At 45.3% G+C, this 27,473-nt stretch overlaps 1 protein-coding gene across 3 annotated transcripts; it reads right to left on the bottom strand.

The window, feature by feature from the left end:
- Positions 1-1,728: 1,728 nt before the first annotated feature.
- Positions 1,729-25,558, bottom strand: LOC121299977 (ras-related protein Rap-1A). 3 transcript variants are annotated; one of them, XM_041228277.1, is made up of 8 exons: positions 25,481-25,558; positions 10,533-10,621; positions 10,091-10,159; positions 9,615-9,671; positions 8,594-8,734; positions 7,836-7,979; positions 7,074-7,204; positions 1,729-2,450 (listed from the first exon to the last, which is right to left on the bottom strand). In XM_041228277.1, exons 2-7 carry the CDS (start codon positions 10,587-10,589, stop codon positions 7,115-7,117), a joined length of 558 nt encoding a protein of 185 aa, XP_041084211.1. In that variant the 5' UTR covers positions 10,590-10,621; positions 25,481-25,558; the 3' UTR covers positions 1,729-2,450; positions 7,074-7,114. The 3 variants fall into 3 exon arrangements, with proteins under 3 accessions (XP_041084211.1, XP_041084210.1, XP_041084212.1); XM_041228276.1 differs by lacking the exon at positions 25,481-25,558 and adding an exon at positions 25,117-25,474; XM_041228278.1 differs by lacking the exon at positions 10,533-10,621 and having other exon boundaries at positions 25,481-25,532.
- Between the last annotated feature and the right edge of the window lie 1,915 nt (positions 25,559-27,473).

Raw genomic sequence — 27,473 nt, 5'->3', positions numbered from 1 at the left:
TCCCTCATCTCATATTCATAGAAACTGGGTTGCAAGGAGACAGAGCGCTTCAGTTTACCCACAAATGAATCCTTTCCTTTTTATCATGTCAGGGTGAACTGCTGTCAGCTGGAATGTACTGCCCTCTGCTGATGGGATCTAGTACTCCACACACATCACTGTGACACTAGTTCTCATGAAGAGAAGTATTATCTGCCCAATTAAAAATCTGTATCGATTGACTAGGTGATCTGTAGCACCAATAAACAGGTTTCGTTATGCAATGTACTTACAGCTGTAGAACGCTTGTGGAACATTAATGTCAGTAACATACACCCTCATCACAAAGCCACAACAGCATTGTAAAAACACAGGAGCGATCAGGACCTGCTGTACAGGCAGCACAAATCCAAGGAGGCTGTATGATGCACAGGCGAGACTGCGAACACTTCCACAGCAGCACAGGGACACTGCAGCCCCGGAGAGAGGGCAGAAAAGAGCAAGCAGAGGAACCCTTGGGCTCACAAGGACCGAGATACAAAGACAGGATGAAAGAACTGAAGCTATTTAACCAGCCAAAAGCCAATCTCTGAAATGTATTTCAGCATTCAACATCACATGACTACAATGTAAACGAAGTGCAAAGTCAACAAGGCCTGTTTCTGACAAAGGCTGAAGTGAGTGAAGAACGTCAGCCAGGAAACATCATTTTAGAGTCAAGCCGTTGTGATGCTGATACAATACAAGAGCCTGTTTGAATTGCAACCGCAATGCAGCCCCAGCAACTCCCCTCCAGTCGGGAATACATTCACACGTCCTCTGAATGTTCTCAAGTGTCGACTTGGTCGTAAACCGAAGAATGCTGGTTTAACTCGAGTCCTTTACCCTCTGAAGCACAGCACTGCCATCTTGTGGTCGAAATGAATTACTGCACTAACAAATACAAGTCTGCAGTTTTCATGCAGAGTACACAGACATGCACACAGTGTACAGCCCGCACAATAAAACTTTAGACACAAGACTGGACTTAAGATCCACCTTGGCTGGTTCCTGGCCAAAAGTTTTGCATCACCCTATAGAGGTTTATCTAACTTTGCTTCATAAAACCGAATGAAACCTGCTGAACAATGTAATGTTAACATATTGAATTACACGCCGCTTTGTAGCTTTCCATAGAGAGAACGAAAAACTGACAACACATGGGAAAAGGAGACATTTCAAAATCTATCACGTACTAATTACTACTACTGTGGCTTCCAGTTAGCTTCTGAGATATCATTTTGCAGTTTCTCTGATTACATGTTAAATTAGAAGATGTAAACTATGTTGATGTAGTTGTTTTCATTTAAAACGACATCTCGATCCCAGAATGCCAGGGTGATGCTACACTTTTGGTCAAAGCTGTGCAGCGCAGACCATTCACTGCCAGGGTACTAATCCAAGCTGCAGATTCCAGCACTTCACAATGAACCCATGGGGCCAGGCTCGTTCTCATGTAATGTCATTTCTCTGGGAACCAGCATTCCCGGTCGTGAAACACTTTTCTGACTCAACGTTAAGGACTGCTTTTAGGAATGTTTTGATTGAGAGGGTTTGAATTATTATTTTTAAGCACAGTCTAATCTAATCTAAACCGCTCTTTGACAAACATTCCTTAATAAAAGCATTTTTAAAACGGTCCTTAAAAATACTTTGCGAATAGGCCTTTCGATTCTTAATTTAAGGAAACAAAAAAACAACGCAAAATAATGAAAATGTACTAAAATTTAATCATTCATTCATTAATTTGACAGTAAAACACACGAAGCAATATTAGAGTTGGTTTAGTAGAATATATTTTAGAAATCAGTTTGTTTTTTTCTCCCCCCCCAGTTTGTTTTTCTATAAAAGACCCATTTTTCCCAAAGCATTACACACAAAACATTTGAATTTGAATATATTAAGGGAAACACGAAAGGAATGGAATTCCTGAAGTCCCAGGATATAAAATGCAGTCACTTCAGAAAGACGATGCTGTTTGTGATGCCAGTCCACTGACTTCAAACTGTTACCGTCGGGCTGTTAGTACTTCAGAAAAAAGAGGGTACTGTGAGAACAAAAAGGCTCACACGTTATCAATTCTTGATTCAACTTGCAACATCTAACATTTGAAACGTGTCCATGCATTCACATGATCAAACAATTCAATTCAAACAGAACTATTTTCATCTTTTAATTACTATTGCAAAAGGTGAAAATACTGTTTGCTTTTTTTTTTCTGCCAAGAAGCGATGCAGGGGGGTGGGAGTGGGGGTGGGGGTGGGGGGGTGCGGATCGTTCCAATCCGTCCTCCGAAATCAGAATTCTTCAGTTAAACCATACAGAAAAGAACAGGAGCCTCTTCAGACAGCTTGTAACTTTCAGATTGTTTTGTATTAAATCTGGAATGCTGGCACCTTCCAATTTGGGCAACAGTTCTTCATTCCTGCATTCTGTGGAGGAAAGGAAACATTTAGAACACAAAATCGCAGAGGAATCATTTCCAAAGCACAAGTGTTTATTAAAAAAGACAACCAGTACACCTGTGTACAGTCAGGGCTTGTATGTGATGGAACAGAATACTTCACTGCAAACAGTACAGCCTGTACTACAGTCAGGTATATTACACTATTAAACCAGTAACTGTACAGAGATGGTGGGTTTGCACGGGGTACACATTCTCCAGTACTGACTTTCACTATGACAGCTTTCGTAAAACCCAGGAATTCTGGGTAGAAATTGAGGATTAGACTTTGAATAAACCCAGAATATTAACAGAAAAACTTACTGTATAAGGATTCCTGTAAAAAGTCATCACTCTACAGTCAAAATCTGAAGAAACCCGAACCGTTTAACTGGGATAACATTAAACACGAAGCCAAGAGTCACCCCTGATCCACACCCCAGTCAGAACACAAGCTACCTGCAGTGGTGGAGGCTGTTCATCTTTTGAGTTCTCTGAATGCATTAAACAGAAAGGAATCGGTCAATCCCATCTCAACATTGACATTTATTCATCCAACTAACCCTAAAGGATCAAAAATGCCAGACGTAGCAGCAGCACAATATCACTGCTTGGAACTGCAGGCGCAACATGGACATGCAGCCCTACATGATCCCAGGCTTGCTTATCTAGAACAAAGACTGACCTTGTACTGTCCAAACAAGGCTAATGCAATGAACTGATAAAGAGCTTCATATGCAAGCTGCAGGAGCGTGACAGCTGCAAGAGACACACAATGTTCTAGAGGTGTGAAAACACACAGTGGTGTACTGTGTCACTTCTGCACATTTCCATCAATGATGAACAAGATTCATATTGATTTAATATCTGTGGTGGTCACCTACATGTGAACCCCTGACCCTAGGAAGAAACTGCAATTAGAATTTCAAACTAATAGCCAATCAGAATCCACTAGGCTTGTGTTCTGAACAAAAGCGAATCACCTATTATTGTGCCCCACTGTGCCATGAGCCACAACAGAGCCGACTATTGCAATAGTGATTATACTGGGATTCCAACTGCCTAAACCCTACTAGCAACATGTCAGTGCTCTCAGCAGGGATGAGAAAAAACAGCCCTGGAGCACTGAATCTGACTGACTCCCTTCACAGCCCCAGCCCCGGAGCACAGCACACACCCCTTCAAATGAATCTGACTGACTCCCTTCACAGCCCCGGAGCACAGCACACACCCCTTCAAATGAATCTGACTGGCTCCCTTCACAGCCCCGGAGCACAGCACACACCCCTTCAAATGAATCTGACTGACTCCCTTCACAGCCCCGGAGCACAGCACACACCCCTTCAAATGAATCTGACTGACTCCCTTCACAGCCCCGGAGCACAGCACACACCCCTTCAAATGAATCTGACTGACTCCCTTCACAGCCCCGGAGCACAGCACACACCCCTTCAAATGAATCTGACTGACTCCCTTCACAGCCCCGGAGCACAGCACACACCCCTTCAAATGAATCTGACTGACTCCCTTTCACAGCACAGCACACACCCCTTCAAATGAATCTGACTGACTCCCTTCACAGCCCCGGAGCACAGCACACACCCCTTCAAATGAATCTGACTGACTCCCTTCACAGCCTCGGAGCACAGCACACACCCCTTCAAATGAATCTGACTGGCTCCCTTCACAGCCCCGGAGCACAGCACACACCCTTCAAATGAATCTGACTGACTCCCTTCACAGCCCCGGAGCGTATGTCTCATTTGAGAGCTGCCTTTAGCTTTCACATAAAAAAGATATGACGCAAAGCACAGACGACAGTACATACAGATAACAAGCAGGTACATACACAACAGCGACGCATCCCGTATAATCTACAGCCTGTCAGCCACCCCTCTACCCCCGAGCTCAAGTGACAGAGCAAGCCTTTCAATTGTAACAGCTCCCTTCAGGCTACTGACACACTCTGCAGCAGCGTCCAAGAGGAAATGAATTAGTGAAAAAATACTGTGACTGACCAGGAGGGGGAGCTGCTGCTCTCAGATCAAGCTCAACAGTTTCATTTTAAACTGGAAACCGCAGCAGCGGCACCCCTGGGACTTCACCACCCAGCTTTCAGGGCTGATGCGAACTACAAAAAGGACAAAACAAGGTGGCGTTGCCCACACCAGAGCTGCCCCGTCCTGCTGGTTTAGAGATCTGAGTGGCAGCAAAGACGTTTGAAGAACAGAACATGGTTTACAGAGTCACAGTTTAAAGAACTGGAATAAACAGGGACATCTGGTATTGCAGACTGGCAGGAAAAGGCAGATCACTGACGCAGCACCGGGCAGGTGTCCTGAAAACGTTTTGAGACAATGCTGTCTTTCCGTTTTGAGATTTCTGCCACTGCTACTCGACGCGAGTGCAGCTGTAAATGAAGCTGGCGTGCCAGTGGTCACGTGTTTTAATTGATGCTTGCGTCATTGCGACGGCTCTTGCACTGGCTTCCAAGGTGCAATATGAAATTAGCCACAAGGTTTACAAGTTCTGCAATTAAATTTCAATGAATTCATGTAAACATCGCTTCTTTGTGCAAATCAGCCACGGGGCAATTCAGAGATACATGCAGAAACAAGCCTGTGTGGAGTTTATCGAACTCCCACACAATTCACAGCGCGTTTACTTCTGAATGTTTAAGATGCATTTTTTCTGATGTTACAAAGAGAATACAAGTACAGCCGCAGCATTGAAGGCTATAATGGATTACTGATCTCCAAGAGGATTTAATATTTCAATTAAACAAACACGCTGCTGTACTAAAGAGCTCCCATTTGCTTTGTGATGAGAGACTGCATCATCTAGAGCAAACAAAAAAGCATTTGAGCCTAACTGTGTGCCATATCAACAGAGCGTGCTTGCGTGCGACTTGATCCAGACCGGAAGCAGTGAAGGCCACACTGCAGTGAACAGCACTATGAAGCAATGTTTCCACACTAGCCTGTAAAGATGCAGCTCTCTCTTGGCCTGGCCGCTTGCTGATCTGAAAAAGCGTTGTCATGTTTAAAATCTCTTCATTGGGTGAAATGTCTTTGTGCAGTCTTCCTGTCACCTCGTCGCTGGAGTGTGTAAAACCAGGGCCTTTCAGCAGGCGCAGCAATATTATTTTTAAAAGAAGTCACTGACTGGATTGCATGCCTTCCGTTCTGTCTGTCAGCATTTTCTTGTTCCTCTTTACAGTATTAATAACCCACCGCCTGAATTTTCAGGGCAGCAACTCGGTTTGCAGATTCCGTGTCATTCATTTATTTTCTCAAAATCAGTGTGCTGCTGTATCAACACATTGAAAGCAGCGCTCGTTAACCCTTTCATCTTGGAGACCCTAGTGGTGGTATTCGCCGATGCACGTTCTGGAACAAGAAGAGCAACGTGCTACAGGTGTGAAAGGTTTTTAAAAGGTTACAGCAATCCTGTTTCTTAATGGAGCTCCCAAATGCCTCTGGTACACCAGTGTAACCAATAACATGTCCCCCCTGCAACACTCCTCCCAAGTGGAACTAATACCTCATAGTACTTCCACTAGCTGCAGTAATATTGGCTAGAAGGCCAAAGCAACACAAGATATTGCACACCAGAACTACAAAAGATCCAGATAAATAACCAATTGATTGTGAAGTGCAGTAGCAGCGAGCCACGTAATACATTAGAGATAATCTCTCAATCTCACTCACACACTAAAACACAAGGAAGTGAAGCAGTCAAAGATAACACAAGGGAGGTCACTGTACCACAGCAGAACTAAAACAACCCGCTCGCCACTTCATATGCAGCCAGTAAACTCGGGGTTAATGGTTTCAAGACATTTACAAGAACAACCACCAAAAAAAACACAACACTCAAAAATAAGGTCTCCATAAGATCAATGGCGTTTCCATGGAAATATGCCCAAGCATGGAAAAGATTAAAGGCGATCTCCTGTGGTAAGTGCTCCAGTGGGTGGCTTCAGCTCTGCTGTATGAAAGATAAGGAGCACAAACAGCAGACCATTGAAGCTACCAGGACTGCCTTCACATTCAGAACTCATTACACTTGAGAGACACTGAGCCACACTCTAGTAGCACAGCACACCTGTATCCAGGTCTATGAAAAACACTCCTCTCAAAACTGCAGTGAACTTATTAGATCTACCAATGTATCTGCATGCATTCATCAGCACACAACCCATTCCACCTGCACCATGAAACCAGTGTGCAAAACTGTCACCTCAGAATGAAACTGGAGCTGCAGCCCGGTCCACCTGCACCATGAAACCAGCGTGCAAAACTGTCATCTCAGAATGAAACTGGAGCTGCAGCCCAGTCCACCTGCACCATGAAACCAGCGTGCAAAACTGTCATCTCAGAATGAAACTGGAGCTGCAGCCCAGTCCACCTGCACCATGAAACCAGCGTGCAAAACTGTCATCTCAGAATGAAACTGGAGCTGCAGCCCAGTCCACCTGCACCACGAAACCAGCGTGCAAAACTGGAAATGTACTGAGTGAAGAGCGAATGCTTTCTGGAAACGTCCCGTTGTCCCGGCGGCAGTTTCAGAAGCTGGTCTCGTCAAGGCTGGCCAGCGCTGGCTCACTCACCATGCTCAGAGCTGCTGCTGCCGCTGCTGCTGGCTGGACTCTCACAGCAGCAGGCAGGACGATTTCTTTTTAGCCTTTTTCTTTTCCACTGGCGTTTTCCTATTGATCTGTCTGACCAGGTCATAAAAGATCTACGGAAGGAGAAAGCGTACTTGTGTTAATGATCCGCACTTTGCTTGCTGTAAAGAGAACTAAAATCAACTCAATCATTTTGTTAAAGTAGTTTGACAATTTATTTAGTTTTTATTTGTTGTACTGAAAAATTCTAAATTGGCGATGATCCTCTAAAGTTAAAGAAAGCTTAGCGCCACAGCCAGTGCAAGAAGAGGTCCTGTTCCTCTCGCTTCCCATCGACGACTGATTTGTCTGCTGAGATGCTGGGTGTGTCTGCGTGAATCAGCAGGGATATTTACAACTTTCCCCAAATGGCTGTTAAATACCAAACTGTTGTTAAAAGCCAAGTGAAGAATCTCAAGCAATAACCATGACTACGAACAGAGCAAAAAGACGGGATTGTCCCTCTCTTGTAATTTTATTGTGAGCGAGGACATTGGTTTATTTTAAAAGCCAACAAACAAAAAGCAGAGCTGAATAAAACAAGGGTGTGTGAAAGAGAGTTACTGGAACTCAGGAGATCTGAGAATTGGGAGGACTCATTTTTGCTCATTTAAAACACGTCACTGTTTGGCTGTAGCGTGGCTGCAGTGAGTGTCCTGGAATAAACACGTGGCGCTCGTTCACTCGCTGCTCTGTCAGTCTTACCTCATTAACGTTGATCTTTGACTTTGCAGAGGACTCTAAAAAGGCACAGTTGTTCCACTGTCTTGCTAGGTTCTGACCCTGTTCCTTCCCCACGACCCGCTCGTCCTCCAGATCACATTTATTGCCAACCAGAATCATTGGGACCTGCGGGGAAACAAGAAGGGGAGCTGGTCAGACACTGAGCAGCCACACAAAGGAGGACAAACCCTTACTGAACTTGCCCAATCCAGAATAATACACCCAGTTACAGACGAGTTTAAACCATCTCCCCCCATCCACCTCCAACTTCACAGTGCAGCCTCATGGACCGAGTGTCGTGCTTCACACCCTGCTGTGGAATCAGAGAGGAGGAGAGCCTGCTAACTGCACTTCACTTGTATTATTAAAAGCTAGTGTGATCCGCTTAATGACAAAAGGACAGTTTAACGTTGACTCGTCAACAGTGAGCAGCGGGATCAACACAGAACTCCATTTGCGGTAACTGAATGAAAGCTGCACTTCAGCTGTGTGTGAAAGCCGAGCCATACTCTCCTGCTAGCAATGAAACAGCAGCAGCCATACAGAACAAGTCTGTCAGCGACACCCATCCCCTGCCATGGCTGTGCCCTCATGACTAGAGCATTATTAAAGTTTAAAGCAGCTGGCACCTTGAATGTCAGAAGGAGAGGTGTGGTACAGTGCAGAGGAACATCGATATACTCATGCCCACTGTGTGCAACACAGCCCTGCAGGATCAATGCAGTCTAGAAGCTACTTACATCTTCAGTGTCCTTCACTCGTAGGATCTGTTCTCTCAAGTCCTGGAGGTCGTTAAACGTTGACTGTGCTGTAATAGAATATACTAAAGCGAAACCCTGGCCGTTCTTCATGTACAGGTCTCTCATCGCTGTGAACTGCTCCTGTGGACCAAAAATAAAAAGTGTTCAGTGTCCTCAAATCATGTGTCCACACGAGACCAGGGTCCCCCTTCACTAACAGTGTCAAGTGTCTGTTCGTCTGTCCAGATGAACTCCACTATGCCTTGATCATGCACTCCTAACCTGAAACACATTCTCAGGAACACGAATCTACAATCAGTTCCACTTATTAGTTTGGAAAATTCATTATCGGAGGTTTATATAGTTTACATTGTATATTTGATCTGAAAGTTACTTTCTGTTTACGTATTCTTTCAAAACCCATATGCATATTCAGATATATTTTTCACTGTTAAAATGAGTCAAAAATCATAATTAAACCCAACTGCGGTATTGGACAATGTAGATCAATTATCAAAACCATTAACAAATGAGGAACAAACTGCTTGAGGTAGTAAGAGGGCCTGAATTATATTACTGAGTACAACTGGAGAGCATGTGCTCCTGTGTAATTCATTTCAGGGATTGATACCTGGTCCTTCATTAACTCAAGGCTCTAGCACTATCATTAGATTGATACCTGGTCCTTCATTAACTCAAGGCTCTGGCACTATCATTAGAGGCTCTGATACCTGGTCCTTCCTTCATTAACTCAAGGCTCTGGCACTATCATTAGATTGATACCTGGTCCTAGATTAACTCAAGGCTCTGGCACTATCATTAGATTGATACCTGGTCCTTCATTAACTCAAGGCTCTGGCACCATTAGATTGATACCCCCCCCTGGCATCACCATTAGATTGACCCCCCACCCCCCCCCATGTTTGTGTGAATAATTGCCCCACGCTATATGTTCCCAGGGTTGATCATGTTACCCCTGCCCTGATCACTCATAGTAAAACAAAGCAAAACGCTCTCTTACTGTCCCTGCTGTGTCGAGAATTTCAAGCATACATTGTTGTCCGTCTACTTCCACTTGCTGTATGGGGGGGAAAGAGGAGAAAAAGAATGAAGAAATTATCCATAACAACCTAGCCATTATATACCACAGCGGCCCTGGAGAGAGTCCAGAGAACAGCAGCAAGACTAATCCAAGCAGGGCTGGGATCCCTTCAAACATGACTTTACAAAGCTTTGAGATCAATCAGCCACTAGGAACAGGACCAGCTTAGGACGGGCCGAATGGCCTCCTCTCGTTCGGAAATATTTTTATGTAAAAAAAGAAATAAGCCAACGACTCATTTAAAATGGGGTCTGACTAAGGGTTGCAATGACACGATTTCGAGATTATTGGTCATTTTGTCCAGGCATGATCACTTATTGCACTGAAATCTTCCTATCAGTAACTGCATTATTAGCAGTGATCGTGTTTCTGAAAACGTACTTTGGAAAACTTACCTTTCTGTATGAATCTTCTATTGTGGGGTCATATTTTTCAACAAATATTCCCTGTACGAATTGTACTGTCTGGAAAAAAAACGAAACAAGGAATGCAAATACTTAGCAGTGTACTGAATAAGATCCAGTCATTAATTCACTGTTTTTAATGTGCAAGTCAGATAGCGAAAGAGGAAGCAATGGCCATTGTACTTGAAGGCAATGCACATAAAAGACAAATTAAACCATGAGAGAGACTTGCATCTATTTCTGTAAGGGAAGGCTGCACAACATTGCTCCTCGATTTCTGTAAGGGAAGGCTGCACAGCACTGCTCCTCGATTTGGAGAAGCAGAAGAGAGACAGGAAGGTGCCAGCACAGTTTCCAGCAGCTCTGCAGTCTGCTTTTCCAGCGAGAGTCAGGGTCAGCTGTACTCTAGACTCAGCCCTGCCAGCGCACTCACCAGAGCGGACTTCCCCACACCCCCCGAGCCGAGGACCACAAGCTTGTATTCACGCATAGTGTGGCCTGTTCAGAAAACAGCGTCTCAATCTGAAACGAAAGAGAGGCACAGGTTACAGCTCACACTGAAACGAGGAGCACAGCTTACAGAAGAAACGGGAAGACAAGCCTCCTAACCCTGACCCGCCGCTGACCTCAACACCCTCCCACTGCACTGGAACAGAACAGTTCAAACTGAAGGAGGGAATCCATACGCTGCTCACTGAGCGCCAAAGCGCTGTCCCCATTTCAAAAGGGGAAGAGTCAAACTTCAGGACAATTACTAGCCCTGGTAGAAGGCACTGGCGAAATGCAATGGAATTAAACTCTCAATTCTAACTGGTGCATAAGAGAGTCCGTAACGAAAATTCAACATAACCTCCCTGGTGTTTTCATTCAACCTCGATTTGCAACATCAAGCACTGAAACCTCAAACGAACCTGAAGTAACCAAACTTCAAACGAAAAACTGAAATCTCAAATAATCTTATCGAAATAAAACCAGGCGCTGCACAGCAGGTCAAATATCTGTAGTCATTTTACAAACCAGGACACGCCTGAGAGGGGATATTAAAGGGTGCACGGGGACCACCCTTTTATTTCCATAACACTGCTAAGAATTTTTAGCTGCCTATTTTACGTTATTTTATTATAAACATCAAAAAACCACTACATCAAAAGAGATGCGAGAGACTATATTTCCTTGACACATTGCTGAGAAACAGATAAGAATAAAATGAATTAAGTCAGACCTAAAAAATGCTGTTTGAAAACACACTTCAAGCAATCACCTCATGCTAATTTGTAATCTCATGTCTGGTATGTGCTGTCTTCAGTATCCACAGGGTTCATTTAGAATTCAGTCCTGATAGACTCACAGCAGTAAGAGACGCATCTAAAAACCCGTGCAAGACAGGTGCCTCCAGACATGAGGGAATGAACAATGCAGAAATACTCATCCTTCAAGAATAAAATCCCACATTAAAGAAATAAACACAGACAAAATCAATGCAGAGACAGTTCTACAGCCTGTCAGACTCGATCAGGCATGACAGCTCTAAAAACGAGAGTGTTTTTATCCAGCGTATCATCCTGGTAAAGCCACCCATAGCATTCCTCTCTGGAGGACTGGTGAGCTAGTCTAGCACAGGAGGAGAGTTTGAAACAAATGCACGCTCCACTTTCCATTCTAGCCAGCGCTGGACTTCAACTCAAACGATAGCTTAATGAATGAAATGGAGTCATTTTTATTCCACAAAGATTCTAAGAAAAACGTTAACGACAAATGGAAACTATTTCATTTCACACAGACACCCCATATTAGGAAATGCCTCTTCAATGAACCTGCAGCACAGGCCTCGTTGCTCTTTCCTCCCAGAGTTTCCCCGACAAATAAGGAGAACGGAGGAGCATGCCATAAACACTGCCTTCTCTCGCCTGTCCTCTGCCTGGCTTTCTAGCGCAGGGCCCTTTTAAAACAATGACATCATCAAACAATTATCCTTTTCTGGCAAGGGGGCTGTTTCTCCATGTAAGGCTGTGAATACTCCACAAATATGACAAGTGGTTTGATTCCTGGAATTCGTATATTCTGCCCTGCCTCACAGCAGCTCTAAGGATCATGGGCAACGCCTCGACAACACAAAAGCAGGCTTTTCAAAACCAGTGGAGGGTTAGGATTTCAGCCAATACACTTCGGCTGCAAAAGAAGGAAAGCCCCTGGTGAAATAGAGGCGAGCCGACTCAGAAATGAAAAAGGAGCTCACGTGACATCGTGACTCATCAAATGCACCAAAACCTCGTGTTTTGGTGCGAGTTACTGTGCTTGCAAGTCAGGCTGAGTGGAGAATACAACACCTTTCCATGAAGCAATCAGCACCCCATCCACAGAGTCTGCTGTATCACACTGGAGCCCCACAACTACAAGAGAACATGAACAGCAGTAAGACACTGACCCTACACAGCACGCAGCATCTTGTAAAGTCTAGCAAATACCACACAAGACAAGCCAGCTCTACAAATAAACACACAAGACATGGTGGGGAGTCTGACTGCGGTTTTGTAGAGGTTTTCTGTGTGTGGTGTGCTACTGATTTACCACAGTAACTGGAGTGATCTGTACTGCTTAAAAAGTGAAACATTATTTTGCACGCCAGGCAAAGTGCTACATAAGAGGACCAAGACAATAAGGAAAAAAAAGGCTTGGCAATGAGAAAAGGCTGTTCAAGGTTCGTCCCTGTTTAGCACCCCACTCGCCCGTACTAGTGAGATCGTATTTTAACAGGACAGAATAGGTGTTCAATGTTTCCAGTGTTTGAAGATTCTACTACATCACCTGTGAGGCTGTTCCATGCATTTCTAACTCTCTGTACAAAGGTGCTTTTTACCTTCCATTCTCCACTTGCTTCCATTCAGCTTCTGTTTACTATCACCTGGTTCTACTCTCTGTGCCGAACCTGAAGTCACTTCTCTGCACTGTCTCCCATTTTATAGACTCACTCTTGTTAACCTGCCCTCACGGCTCATTGAGTCCTGGGACCAGCCTAGTTGCTCTTCTCTGTACCTTCAAGTGCAATAATGTCTTTTTTTGCAGTGAGGGGACTAAACTGGACACAGTATCCTTGGATAAATGCAATACAGACACATGTTTCTACTTGACTGTAGTTTTAAATGACGTGACGCACTCTGTTAATAAAAACTGTTAGAGTGCAGTCAGCCCAAGTTCAAAAAAACACTATTTCAGAGAAAAATAGCAAAACAATGTTCTGCACCCACCCAGTATCCTGGGAGTTTAACCAGAGGAGTTTAAGAAACCATTGTATTAAAAGAAAAACAGCAGATCTACAGCAACAGAAGTATGCACTGGGCATGGACAGCATGCAGGGGATTGTGAATCGTGTGGCTCTCTTCTTTGCATGGACAGTATGCAGGGGATTGTGAATCGTGTGGCTCTCTTCTTTGCATGGACAGTATGCAGGGGATTGTGAATCGTGTGGCCCTCTTCTTTGCATGGACAGTATGCAGGGGATTGTGAATCGTGTGGCTCTCTTCTTTGCATGGACAGTATGCAGGGGATTGTGAATCGTGTGGCTCTCTTCTTTGCATGGACAGTATGCAGGGGATTGTGAATCGTGTGGCTCTCTTCTTTGCATGGACAGTATGCAGGGGATTGTGAATCGTGTGGCTCTCTTCTTTGCATGGACAGTATGCAGGGGCTTGTGAATCGTGTGGCTCTCTTCTTTGCATGGACAGTATGCAGGGGATTGTGAATCGTGTGGCTCTCTTCTTTGCATGGACAGTATGCAGGGGATTGTGAATCGTGTGGCTCTCTTCTTTGCATGGACAGTATGCAGGGGCTTGTGAATCGTGTGGCTCTCTTCTTTGCATGGACAGTATGCAGGGGCTTGTGAATCGTGTGGCTCTCTTCTTTGCATGGACAGTATGCAGGGGCTTGTGAATCGTGTGGCTCTCTTCTTTGCATGGACAGTATGCAGGGGATTGTGAATCATGTGGCTCTCGTTGTATCAACTATGCTGCTTTATAAAGTAAACAGGGTTCAAAGTCTACCAGTACCGTGTGATGCTGCTGCTGTTTACAGTGTGTCTGTTTGCCGATAGTCACTGGCAACATCACAGACTAGGAGGCAGATAAATTATTCCCCACAAGAGGTTTTACATCCTTCACTGTTCTGCTTCAGGAGGAGTTTCAATGTAATCTCTTCTGAGGATCCCAGCGGATCTAGATCACGCTCCCTCCTGTAACAATGCTGGCTTTCTGTTCCCACAGTACACCTCTCCTCTCTGAGCACCAGCACTGTTGCAAATAGGCCTGTTCATTTTACACCATTCGAAGCAAGCATGCACTCTCAACGTGTTCGTTTCTCATTTACGTGACTGTTTTCTCCAGTCTGTGTGCAGATCAATATTCCTGTTGCTCTTGCGTTTCACATTTTGCTCAAGGTAAAACAGCATTGCTGCTAAACACATTCTTCCAGATGAAGGTGACGAGGTATTGATTAGAGTTCCCGCAATCTTTTCTTTTAGTTTTCCTGTTCCTGAAAACAAGGCCTTTCAGTCAAAAGCAGACTAGAGTAAAACCCTGATTATCCAAACCATGATTGTTGGAACCCTGTAACCCGAACAGCCGTCGGTAAATCAGTCCTGCTGTGCGCTGTGCTCTTCTGCTCAGTCCTGTATGCTATGCTGTATTACAGGCAAAGGGTTTGAAACAGATCTAAAACTGGGAAAGCAAACTCGACAAAGCAGAACAATTCCTTCAGTTAGAAGTGACCACATATCCAACCCCAGCAGACCTCACTGCACCTGTGGTCAAGCTGCACCAGTTACCATGGCGTTCTCAAACCCCTCAAGGGTGTAACGTTTTAAACACCCGCAATGATGTGCGGTACAGCGTGACCGCCTGACCACAACCAACTCAAAACGTCAAGTGATCAAACAGTCATCGTAATGCTTAAGCCTTTACACTGAAATCTTTGTTTTGCACAAGACCACATTTAAGCAGCTGCCACTCAAAATGTATGCAAGCCATTCCATGTTTTGTGCTGCTTCTTTATTTCTGCATTTAAAAATACCACCAAAAAAAAATAAAGGAAATGAATCCCTCTTGTGTATTCTCAAACAATCGACAAGGAAACATTCATGACTAAAAACAAATCTCAGTATGTTTTCGTAAGACTCAATAAGATATGAATATTCGGGAACATTTGCTATAGCCTGTTCATTTTCTGAAGCTTGAAATACCAGAGCCATTTCTTATCAGCCCACTGGAAATGTTTAACTACCCACTAGCAATTCAACTTGTGGACAAAGGCTGGCTTGTACAAGCTGCTAGTGTAAACCGAGTCACACAATCCTCTGAACTCTCACAGCAACACCAACTGCCAGCAGAGCACGGACTGGACTGCCCTCCTGCACATACCAGCTGGGCTTTACTGGAAAACAATGTGAAAATCACTGTGTTCTGCATCAGCGCTCATTAAACTGGAGGCAGGTCAGGGAATAACTTTCAGAAGAAATTCACTTTACTTCTTTCTTTCTTTGTGTTTTTGGTGCCGTACTCCAGCAGTGGCCAGTGTCTCCAGCACTTGCATTTCATCAGCACTATGAAGCCTTTTGTTAAACAGCCTTGCTCGGGAGCACTAAGACAGAGAGGGATGGACTGACTGGAAATACAAGATCATTCTAAGGAGGCCATGTTTTCAATTCCCGGTAGAAAGATTTTTTTCATCAGATTTCAGAAAGTAACATTGATGGTTTGCAGCAGTCTGGCTTTCAATAAGTCGGTGACTAACAACGAGATGGTTTTTCAGTTCTCTTGTTGACTCACTGATTATGAAAAAGCTTTTCGCCCCAAACCAGCATGAAAATCCCCTATTGCAAGGGAGTGGGCTCAATCTTTCAAAGCCTGCTTAAAGCACTGCTACAGTCAGTGACCCCTCTCGTATTGCACTGACTCATTCTGATAAAACTGCTCAGATAACGACACAGAAACACACGCTTTCAAGAAGTTGACAGAAAGCCGAGAGTCTTGTCAGAGAAATGCGGCTCATTCAGATTATTAACCTTGTGCTTAAGAGTCATTTAAAAAGTCCTAATAGAAGATTACAGTTGAAATCCAAACATAGAACTGCTTCCTTGTGTTTCAACCGTTTCAAAAGAACAAATTAGAGACCGGGGTTCCCCTGCAATAACCCACAGAAAAACTAGAGACCGGGGTTCCCCTGCAATAACCCACAGAAAAACTAGGGTCCAGACTCATGCTAATCAGGGTCTGTGAAACCAGCCATAACAGCGTCAAGTTAATATATGGTATGCTCTCTGGTTATTATTAATAATCTCTCTGATTATTAATGCAGCTCTGTTTGTGTTCCCTGTTCACAGTCTTGGCAGGATTCATTTCTCAAGAGGAGTAGAAGAGGGCATGCACTCGTACTCCTACACGCTGCGCAGTGATGAGCTTTGTGATGCACAGCACTCCCTGCCCACTAGCCTGGACATTGTGAGATGAAGCCTCTCTGTGTCGTCTCGGACATGGCCCCTGTCCTTCCTGACCGTCACACAGTCAGAAGCCTGCTGCATGGCTGCTGCAGCACATGGCCGGAAGTGCTGGCCGACCTTTCAGAAGGCGTTTTCCTCTTTAATGTTACTGAAGACCAATTAAAAAGTATGAACATTTCTGAGACATACAGATCCCTGATGTTTCTATTCACATTATTGGCTCGCTTTATATTTCATGCAGGTTCTAATGATCCCAAAGTCATGATGCCATACCCCATTATCAGATATCAGAAAATCATTCAAATAGTGGGTAAAAAGAAACAAAGAAACAAACAATTGCTTAAACCGTGTTTAGAAGACATTGTACAGCATTGCACTTTGATCAGGGAAAACTCCCTGACATAACTGCTGTCAAAGTGCAACACAGGCTGAGAAATCAGTATCTGTCACCGCTCCACCAACGGGACTCGGTCTGCATTCAACTGCTTTCTAACATGCTCCCGAATCTCCTGAAACAAACTATAAATGTATGACTTCAGATAAAGAGGAAGCTTCTTTAAAAGGACTGTACAAGTTTTGTGATTCATCAGCTAATTTTAGGACTGGTCAAATAATCATGCAGACTGTGAGGAAAATCCTGCTGCTGCAGAACTGCAAACCCCCCCCCCACCCAAGAAAAAAACAGTGCTGACAGGCAATCTAAAAATGATAGCAATACAAAACTATCAGTTATTCCAGTCAGCTGCTGCAACCTTGCAGCCTAAAAATACTTGAGCACAGCAGCTTCCAGGCTGGTGCGTTCCAGAAGATCGGAATTCCTAAATCCAGCACGGCGAGGGGACAGACTGGCACAGCGAGTTCCTGCAGAAATCCTGGAATCAAGCCTGGCTCTCTTCACTGGTTAGACGAGTCTTGCGGTTTCCACTTAGTCCCCCATTGAGATGGCGTTTGAGTGAGCAACGCTCTACACTCGAGATGCAGGGAGGGCACACAACGCAAACGCATGAGCAGGTAAACGCTGGAGCGAGCAGTAGAGCTCTGTCTCGTTTGCACGCTGAGAGGAGACCAAAAGCACAGCACAGCTCACTGTAGTTCAGCAAGCGGCTCTTGAACGAAGAAGAGCGAAGTGTACTGGGACACATACTCTGCCCAGCTGCTTTAATGTTTGTCTTTAATTTTTTATATAGTAACTGCTTAAAACTTTCTCACAATTTAGAATAGCCAATTATTTTAGGCTCAGTTCACCGGCTGGAGGTCGGGGCGCGGATACTGGCAGCCGCCTTGAACGTTTCTGCTTGTGTGACAGAGGGGGGGGGGGGGGGGGGAATACTCCTGCCCAGGCGTAGCTTAGTGGCAGCAAATGACGAACCTTGTTCCCTCCGCAATCGTTAGAATAGTCTAGGCGAAGCCGACAGTTCTTTCACACCACCGGTGGGTTGCAGCCACCTCAGAGCTGCAGCGTCGGAGGACAACGCCGCTCTGGGAAGCTTACAGGAAAGCCCGCAGGCGCCCTGCCAGCGGCCAGACTGCAGGGGTCTCTGGTGGGCGGTGAGCCCAGGATCATTTGATCTTGTTATGCATCATGCAAGTAGCCCATCAGGATGATCATGTGCAGCGTGGTGCATATCGGATCACGACCGGCACATCGTGGTACACATTGTTATCGTGAGATTGGGGTCCCGTTACACCCCCAGTTAGAACACAGCGAGTCGATCTAACGATACGAATGGTTCAATCTGTAAAAGACAAAGAGCTGCAGGAAGGAGGAACTTTAAAAAGATTATAAGGAACCGAATGTGTTCAGCTGCAAAACAGATAAGAACCCAAAATAAACATACAAAAATGTAACTAACAGCAACCAAATAAACAGCGCTGGGTTTTCAATGGCCTTGTGTGTTTCAAACACTGCAGCCCTGCTCGCGGAGCGGCGCTTCAAGACCAATACAGAATCTACATTGTTTCACTTTAATAAAGAGGACAATTATTTGCAGCGCATGAACATTAGTGTGGGTCGGCCCCCAAAGACCTGCTCAGAGCAAAGCATGCATAGTGGTGTTCAGTTACTCCTGCCTTCAACAAACAGCACTGTGCACACAGCCAAGGGAAAAGGCTTTGTACTTAACCCTGGCCCCAGCCTTCTGTTCCACGCCTCAGTGTGTGTCTGCACAGGGTTACGATCATCTGTGTTCTAATTCAAAGACACTTCAAATCACCCGAGCATTACAGTTAATGCAGCTAAAAAAAGAAAACAGTTTGCGATTTTAAATTTTTTTCCCCTCACTCATTCAGGTCTCAAATGTGCAGTTCTGAAAGAAGCACATGTTTTAGTGTTTTATAAAATGCTCAATTCCAGGAGTAGCTTATACTAGTGTGGTAAAAGATGCTCAGATGACACTGTTTCGTTCACTGCAATTCTGTGTAGAAACACGGAAGCCCTCATATGGATGATATAGAAACCCCTTTAGGGCACGGTCTGTGCAGGGCAAAGTACTGCAGGAAAATGATGAACCACCACATTACACAAGCCCCACAAATCCAACATTTAAAAGCCCTATATAGTGTCATTTTCAAATAAATTCAAAATGAAACTCCTATGACTGCATAATTCAGTCACTAATCTCTACCGAATCAAACTGAAATCTGCATTTGTAAAAGACAGCTTTTCCTGTTTGATCATTTCCTGAGATTTCACAGCGACACATGAAGACCGTGCTGAGGCTGCACAGTGCTCATGAAGACCGTGCTGAGGCTGCACAGTGCTCATGAAGACCGTGCTGAGGCTGCACAGTGCTCATGAAGACCGTGCTGAGGCTGCACAGTGCTCATGAAGACCGTGCTGAGGCTGCACAGCGCTCATGAAGACCGTGCTGAGGCTGCACAGCGCTCATGAAGACCGTGCTGAGGCTGCACAGCGCTCATGAAGACCGTGCTGAGGCTGCACAGCGCTCATGAAGACCGTGCTGAGGCTGCACAGGGAGATAGGGGCTTCATGCTCATAAGACCGTGCTGAAGGCTGCACAAGCGTGCTCATGAAGAACCGTTTGAGGAAGCGGCTTTTTTGAGAGAGCTCGGGAGGGAGGCGCTGCAGAGATCGCAAGCCTGCCCAAGAACAGTTGCTGAGTGCTGCATGAAGACCGTGCTTGAGGCTGAGGCTGCACAGTGCTCATGAAGACCGTGCTGAGGCTGCACAGTGCTCATGAAGACCGTGCTGAGGCTGCACAGTGCTCATGAAGACCGTGCTGAGGCTGCACAGTGCTCATGAAGACACAGTGCTCATGAAGACCGTGTTGAGGCTGCACAGTGCTCATGATGATAGCAGCCTACATCTACATGTACAGTAAATCTCACCTAAGCCATGAAACTGCACAAGCTGAAACCACTCCAGTCAGAAACAGCCTGCTTGTTCAACTAAAAAGACAACTTGGTGTTTAATTCTGCTCCTTCTCTTTTTTCATCTGGCAGTAACTCTACCTAAGAAACAATGAAGTGAAATGCGAGTCCTGCCAGCAGCAGCATCCATTTTAATCCCTGGGAAGCACAGGCATGTGTTAGGGACTGCAGAGGACTGCACAGTGCCATGCCAGTCACAGGAACAGCTGGGGATCAGCAATGCTCTCAGGACTTGTATCACATTCGACGACTCGACCCTGCCCTGAACTGGAGGGAGCACCCTTTCTGTTAGGGGTGAGGGAGCAGTACAGACTCTGCATCAACCCTGCCCTGAACTGGAGGGAGCACCCTTTCTGTTAGGGGTGAGGGAGCAGTACAGACTCTGCATCAACCCTGCCCTGAACTGGAGGGAGCACCCTTTCTGTTAGGGGTGAGGGAGCAGTTCAGTCTCTGTGCCTCAAGCCTGCCCTGAACTGGAGGGAGCACCCTTTCTGTTAGGGGTGAGGGAGCAGTACAGACTCTGCCTCAACCCTGCCCTGAACTGGAGGGAGCACCCTTTCTGTTAGGGGTGAGGGAGCAGTACAGACTCTGCACCAACCCTGCCCTGAACTGGAGGGAGCACCCTTTCTGTTAGGGGTGAGGGAGCAGTACAGACTTGTTGCTAACTATGACTCAACCAAACCCATACTGAACCCAAGTAATTGCTCATGCTACAGTACAGAAAAATGTTTTAGCTTTTAAACTAAAAGATATAAATATCCTACCTTTAAAAAAAAAAAAGCCGTGCTGTGAATGTTATCAAGGGATGTGCACTACTTCCTTTACAACCCCTACCTAGGAGAAGAGCAGGAAAGGGAACAGCAGCTTTATCTGTCAGGCTAATGCAAGCTTTGTTGAGAGAAGCTCAATCCCAAATCTTCAGCAGAAGGCTGAAAATGACCAGAAACCCAGAGGCTTTGTGTCAGTTTCTTCAAAACAGCTATTCCAACTGGCAAAGGTTTCAATACAAGAAACGCCTGACATCAGCTTTTACTGCAGTGTGTGTGTGTGTGTGTGTGTGTGTGCGTGTGCGTGTGCGTGTGTGTAAGAGGGGGTGTGTGCGCATGCATAGCGCGAACTGCTTTCCCTAACAGAAAACAAGGTTGGATTGCTCCAGAATGCACAAAGAAGAATACAGCAACCATTCACCGATGAATCACCTGTTGTGGACAGATAACCAGGTGCTGCTGTACCTAAACACGCATGTCAGTAAACACAATTACCTCCACTGACTGATCCAGTCAAGGGGCGGTCAAGCATGAAATAAGCACTGTCCTCACCCCTGACTACAAAGGGCTATCCTGCAGATGAAATAAGCACTGTCCTCACCCCTGACTACACAGGGCTATCCTGCAGATGAAATAAGCACTGTCCTCACCCCTGACTACAAAGGGCTATCCTGCAGATGAAATAAGCACTATCCTCACCCCTGACTACACAGGGCTATCCTGCAGATGAAATAAGCACTGTCCTCACCCCTGACTACACAGGGCTATCCTGCAGATGTTTTTCAAGTGAATAACTCCACTGTCAGTCAAGCGAGTTTAACAAGGTTTCGTCACTCTGGAGTCCGCTGGCAAATGACGTCGTTTTTACAATCCAACACCTGTCTCCTGGCAATCAATCCCAAACAAACACAGTGCTAATGCAATCCCAGTCAGAAACATGCAACCGATTACCAGCGTTCTCTGACACAGGAGGAGGGAAGACTCCCTCCAGAACACATCCTGCACCAAAACATCAGCTAATCAAAAAAAAGTTCCTGGAAAATAAACACGCTTACTTCTAGTGTATACCTGGTTTAATGAATGCAGACGCAAGGCTGGTTTCATACTGTACCTTCACCGTCAATCTGTCTGCTGCTGCACGCTGTAGCAAAATGCTGTCGGTACCAGAGCCAGCTTCCCTCGCTGCTGTGTCAGCGACTGCATTGCAAAAGAGCATGGTTTGCTGCTGGGGGTACATTTGAATGATCCCAGATAGATGTTAAAAACTGACTTTATTTTGAGCATCATCGGGTAAACAAGAAGCGAATTACTTCATTATCACAGTGCAGTAGCAGCTACAGGGCTGCTCTGCAATGTGAGCGGTGAAGAGCAATCACTGTCGCTAATGAGTTTACAGGAAAATACCAAAAACACATCATCTGCAAGAACCAGTTTCCACCCAGCAGGGACTGTTCTGCGTACTGCAGAAGGACACAGATATCAGTGGATCAACCGTTCAATTACCCGAAAGACAACTTCACCTGAACTGCCAACAAACGTAATCCCCGACAAACAGAACAGCAGCCATGGCTACAGCAGACAAGGTTAGAAATAAAGGGTACACTTGTTGTATTAAAACCTGGACTGGATGAAACTGCTATGCAACAGGAGTCTTATTCCCATCCATCTTCCCCTACATGCAGATAGTAAGAGGCTTGACTCTGAAGAGACTGCCAAGGTGAAATGACCTACAGCAGGAAGCGTAAGAGATTTGGACCAGCAGGGAATGCAAACTGAGAACGTTCTTGTGCCTGGTGTGTCAGACGCCGTGTTTCAAAATGATTGTGTTTGTAAGCTCAGATTTTCTATCAGGAGACACCTCTCTAGGGAATGGCAGCTGCACACAGCAGTTGCACACAAGTATTTTGTCAGCTACTGTTCAACGGATCCTGGACAAGATCATCCACCTCAACTGGATGCCTTTGTACCAGCAAAAGAAAAAAAAAACAACAGCTAGACACAAAAGCAATGAAAAAAATATATAATCTGAATTTGAAAATAATAAATACGTCAAGACAGGAAGCAACGACAGGAAGCTTCAGAGCAGAACGGTTCTAACCTATAACAACATGCTGAGCGGCTAAGCTGTGAAAACACGGCTGTGAAAACCAAGCCATGAACAGCAACACAAGCGACCCAAGTGTGTCGTTTTATAACCAGACAGCTAGAAATGAGAACGGCAGCGCCCACTCTACAGCAGCACTGCCCGCTCCACGTTGTTATACTCACAGCATCGGAAGAAAAGCTAGATTGCCTATTGAGAACAAGGGTGCTTGTTCATTTATATTTTCCTGATTTAACTGAAATCCAAACACTGCTCATCTCCCAGCATCACACACACCTGCTCCAGTCCACCTGCTTCCAGGCTCTGAAAACATGCATGTGCTAGCAATGTCATACACACAGGAAGGAAGGCAAGCTCCAAACAAAAGGGCACCCGGGCATTTAAATGATCAATGAATGAAAACAGAGGCACATTAAAACCTTCCTTCTTGAATTCTGCACTGGACGCTAATAAAAACAGTGCTTTCCTGCATTGCCGGCCTGCAGTTTAGAGGCGCTGTGCTAGAGGCGATGCTGTGTGAATGAAGCCAGGCAGCACTCGTTTCCTCATGTTTAACATGCAGGAGTACTGCAAGCCGTCAGTCACAAACTCAGCCCGGGGGCCACGCATGACAGTAACAAGAAGCAGCCGCTTACAGCAGAGCCTGTCCAATCACAAGGCTTGATCTCTCCCTGCAGCGCAGTCAAGGGCACATCCCAGTACCTGGAATTGTGAAACGAGGTCACAACTGTGTGAGCTGGCAGGGCAGAGACGTCACCGTGCCAGAGAGAATGCTTTCCAAGGTTTTATTAACACAGGAATGCTCAGATACAGCATGCCACTCATGCACGTGCTGTTCCTCTCGCTACAGCAATCTTTCTCCAAAATGATCCCAGGCTGGTTTTCAAAGCTCCAGCGCAAAATCCTATTCTCGGCAATGCAAACTCTCACACAGCCACACAGGTGCAGCGTTCAGTCAGTTAGAGTTTGGTTAAAGGAGCGCTGCCAAGCGGTGGCTCATCTACCACTTCCATTCGGGAAAACAGGGCACATTTTGCTCATGAGGAAAAGTTTAAAAAAACAAAAATAAAATCTACCCCAAAATCTACCCGTGTGATAGTACAAGGCTTTCTCTAACAGTGTGTAAAGAGCAGCTCGCTGTCAGCTGAAAGCTCAAAGAGATGCTCTTGTGGGCTGAGCTGTGTTTACAGCGCTCACAAACACGGGGCGCTGGACACACACACTCCTATTCATTTATTAAGCACACCTCAGAGAGGCGCCGCTTCATCTCAGTGCACTAACTGAAGGAGATCGCCTACAGCGTGTCACTTTCAACCCGCGCTTAACAGACAATTACAAAAAAATGAGAATATCTGAAATCAGAGGGATACACAAAAACAATACGAAATAAAGAAAACACGGCAGTGTTATCAACGTCTTCACACATTATTGCATCTGAAGACGCTACTGGAGGGAATCGCAGTCAATAATTCATTACTGTTGTGACTCTACACAGCCTGAAGTTATGGATTCACACCTTTAATAATACATTTCATAAGAGCCCCTATCCACAGCTCTACACTGTCTAAGAGTCAAATGTATAAACTGTGTATGTAATATTTAACACACTTATAAAATTGGGCTTAAAACTGACTTTGAAACCACACGTCTCTGGGTGCTGTAAATTGCGTTATCACTTCACCATCTAGACAAGAGATCATTTCAGTTAAGTGCAAATACATGTAAAACGAACTAAAAAAATCTATCCATCTATTATATATATCTCACACATTCACATAGAAACGATGACATCGCTTCCGTACAAACCCAAGAGCTGCTAACTGTAATGGATAATAATACTGGTTAATTATAATCAGCACTGCACATCACCCCAGCGGATAACAAACAGCACGCAAAATTACACGACTCGGGAAACGACACCCAGACTGTGTTACTGGTAGCATTGCAAACGTGTAATCCTGTCGTGACCACCCACACACTATTATTATTATTATCATCATCATTACCAGCAGTACTATTTTACAAACAGCTTCAAAGCGAGCATCCCAGTTAAACTTTGGCGTGTATGTTTGTGAATGCGACGCGACCGGCTCTGACAGCCGGGTCGTGAATGGTGCCGGGTGAGCCTCTCTCCCCGGGTTTAGAGGATGCAAACGAGGCAGCTGGGAGCCTCCGAGGATGTTACGAGGTGTTCTCCGCTCTCAGCACTTTTTTTTTTTTAAAGTTTAGCCCGAAAGTAAAACACTGCGCACAGCCTGGTTACACTTACAAGATAAATCAAGCCTAGGTTCCCTCGGCCGGGATCATGGATCACAGCGCTTCACGGTTAGCATGCTTTGCCCCAGTGCAGTTTTGAGGGGTGCTTGTTTTTATGAATTTGTTTCTTTAACAGTGCAATGCAATCCGTCTCTCCGCCATATTCCGCTTTGCTGCTGGACCTCCCTTCCGCCCGGCCTGTGCAGGCTGCTCCCGCTGCCACAGGGCAGGGCTTTGCACCGAGGATCCCTCGCAACCCCCTCGCCTGACCGCCTATTCCAGCGCTCCGGACTGCGCCCCAATCACCCCGGCTTGTCCCTACTCTGCCCCGGTCTGACAGGCACGATCTCCGGTTAAAGCTCGCCTCCGTTACTCACCGTCTCTCGCTCTCTCCGCCGCTCCAGCAGCGCCTTCGCATCAGCGCCAGTCTATGCGCTGTGACGTCACCCCCAGCCTCCCTCCCAGCGCTCTTAAAAGGGCAACGCCACCGGACTCCCTGTGCACTGTGTTAGTACTGCAAATAATAATAATAATAATAATAATAAAATACTATACGTCAAAAAGAGCTATCAAGCGCCCAGGTCATATTTTGGGGTGTTAGTACTACTTGGCAAATAAGTAATAATAAAATCTATCCGTCAAAAAGATCTATCAGCGCCAAGGTCATTTTGGGTTGGAATTTGGCTATTTTCATAAACTTTAACAAATACAGCATGATATAAGCATAGGTTAAGCAGAGAGGCTGGTTAAAACATATTGAAAAAAACTAAGGTGAATTGTGATATGCACTGTATGCATTTTTTATTTGTAATAATTGCTGTTGGGCTTCATATGTCTATGTCAGTTAGTGCTACAGCTTTTAAACTCCTCCTCTCATCATTCCTATTGGTGTGTGTTTTTTTTTTTCCATTTTGTAACATTAATGTATTTGTTCTCCATTAAAAAAAAAATATGAAACTCTTTTGAAAATTTGACATCCTCCACCCCCGCCCCCGGCCCCCGTCTTTAACACAAAATTTATAGAGCCTTGGACAATGACAGCATGGCCAAGGAATGAGAAAGAAAGAGGTCTCCTATTGTGCATTCCCTGAGTCAATATGTTAAGAGAAACTGACGGGCCACAAAGAGTCAGAAGTCAGCTATACAAATGTTATACAAATAGCCCAGGAGCTCCGTGGAAAATCTTGTCTTCCGAAGCCTTGATGATCACTTTGTCAAACACCGCTGCAGCCTGCAAATAATCCCTGCCTTTCCTCGCTTTATCAGCAACCTGATAAGACAAAAGTCCCCGCAGTGTGCACAAATGGAGCAGAAGCTGCGTGTTCTGCTGGAATGTACACTGAAGCACTGCAGAGATTCTCTGTTGCCTTGCCAGCGAGGTGGTGCAGGACCAAGGCAAAGCTGCAGCTTATGATGCACAACGCGCAGTCTCCATGCAATGTTAGGCATACCTTTTCAATGTGCACCATATCCGTGTACAAATGCATAGCAAACTTCATTGGTATCGTATGACTTCCTATATGTGCCTCACTTCCTGTTCTACTTGAGAGAGCGATTTTGCAGTTGCCCATAAAGCATTGTGTGGGGTTTCTTCGATGAATAAAGGGCCCCGGCTACCATTGTGTGGATCAGAAAGCTACAGTGAAATAAAGAATCAGACTCAAAAACGATGAAATGACGAATTTGAATGACTGCTGTACTTTTCATCCACCAATCAAGAATTCCACTCAGTGCGGACCCTGTTTCCACTACTGTGGCACACAACACAACAAACACACACACCACACAAACACACCCACCAACCCACACAACACACACACACACACCACACAACCAGTCGAAATAAAAAAACAAACTCCATCTCCATAAGACTTATCGGGCATTGCCTCTCAGTGCGCTCGACTGCCAGGCGAGGAAACAGAAGGAGATGGTTTTTAGTTTCCAATTCTTTGTCCAGCTTCCTTCCGTCGTAGTTTTGGTTTTGAAAGGCCTGTAATTCCAAAACGGACGTTGCCCTTTTAAAGAGGGCAAAAGGAAATCCTCACTCAACCCCTCTGGGCAATAAAATCAGTAGAGCCTGTCCAATTGTTTACCTCTGACCTATTTCCTCTGTCTCATGCATTAAGCAAAATAACTGTAGTGTACAATCCACTCAATAGACTGAGCCAGCAAGACCTCGTTCACAGATCTGTAGTGTACACTCCACTCAATAGACTGAGCCAGCAAGACCTCGTTCACAGATCTGTAGTGTACACTCCACTCAATAGACTGAGCCAGCAAGACCTCGTTCACAGATCTGTAGTGTACACTCCACTCAATAGACTGAGCCAGCAAGAACTCGTTCACAGATCTGTAGTGTACCCTCCACTC

The sequence above is a fragment of the Polyodon spathula genome, chromosome 25 (assembly GCF_017654505.1).
Source record: "Polyodon spathula isolate WHYD16114869_AA chromosome 25, ASM1765450v1, whole genome shotgun sequence".
NCBI classification, from domain to species: Eukaryota; Metazoa; Chordata; class Actinopteri; order Acipenseriformes; family Polyodontidae; genus Polyodon; species Polyodon spathula.
The sequence above is the reverse complement of the archived record's forward strand: the minus strand, read 5'-3'. Positions and strand labels throughout refer to the sequence as shown.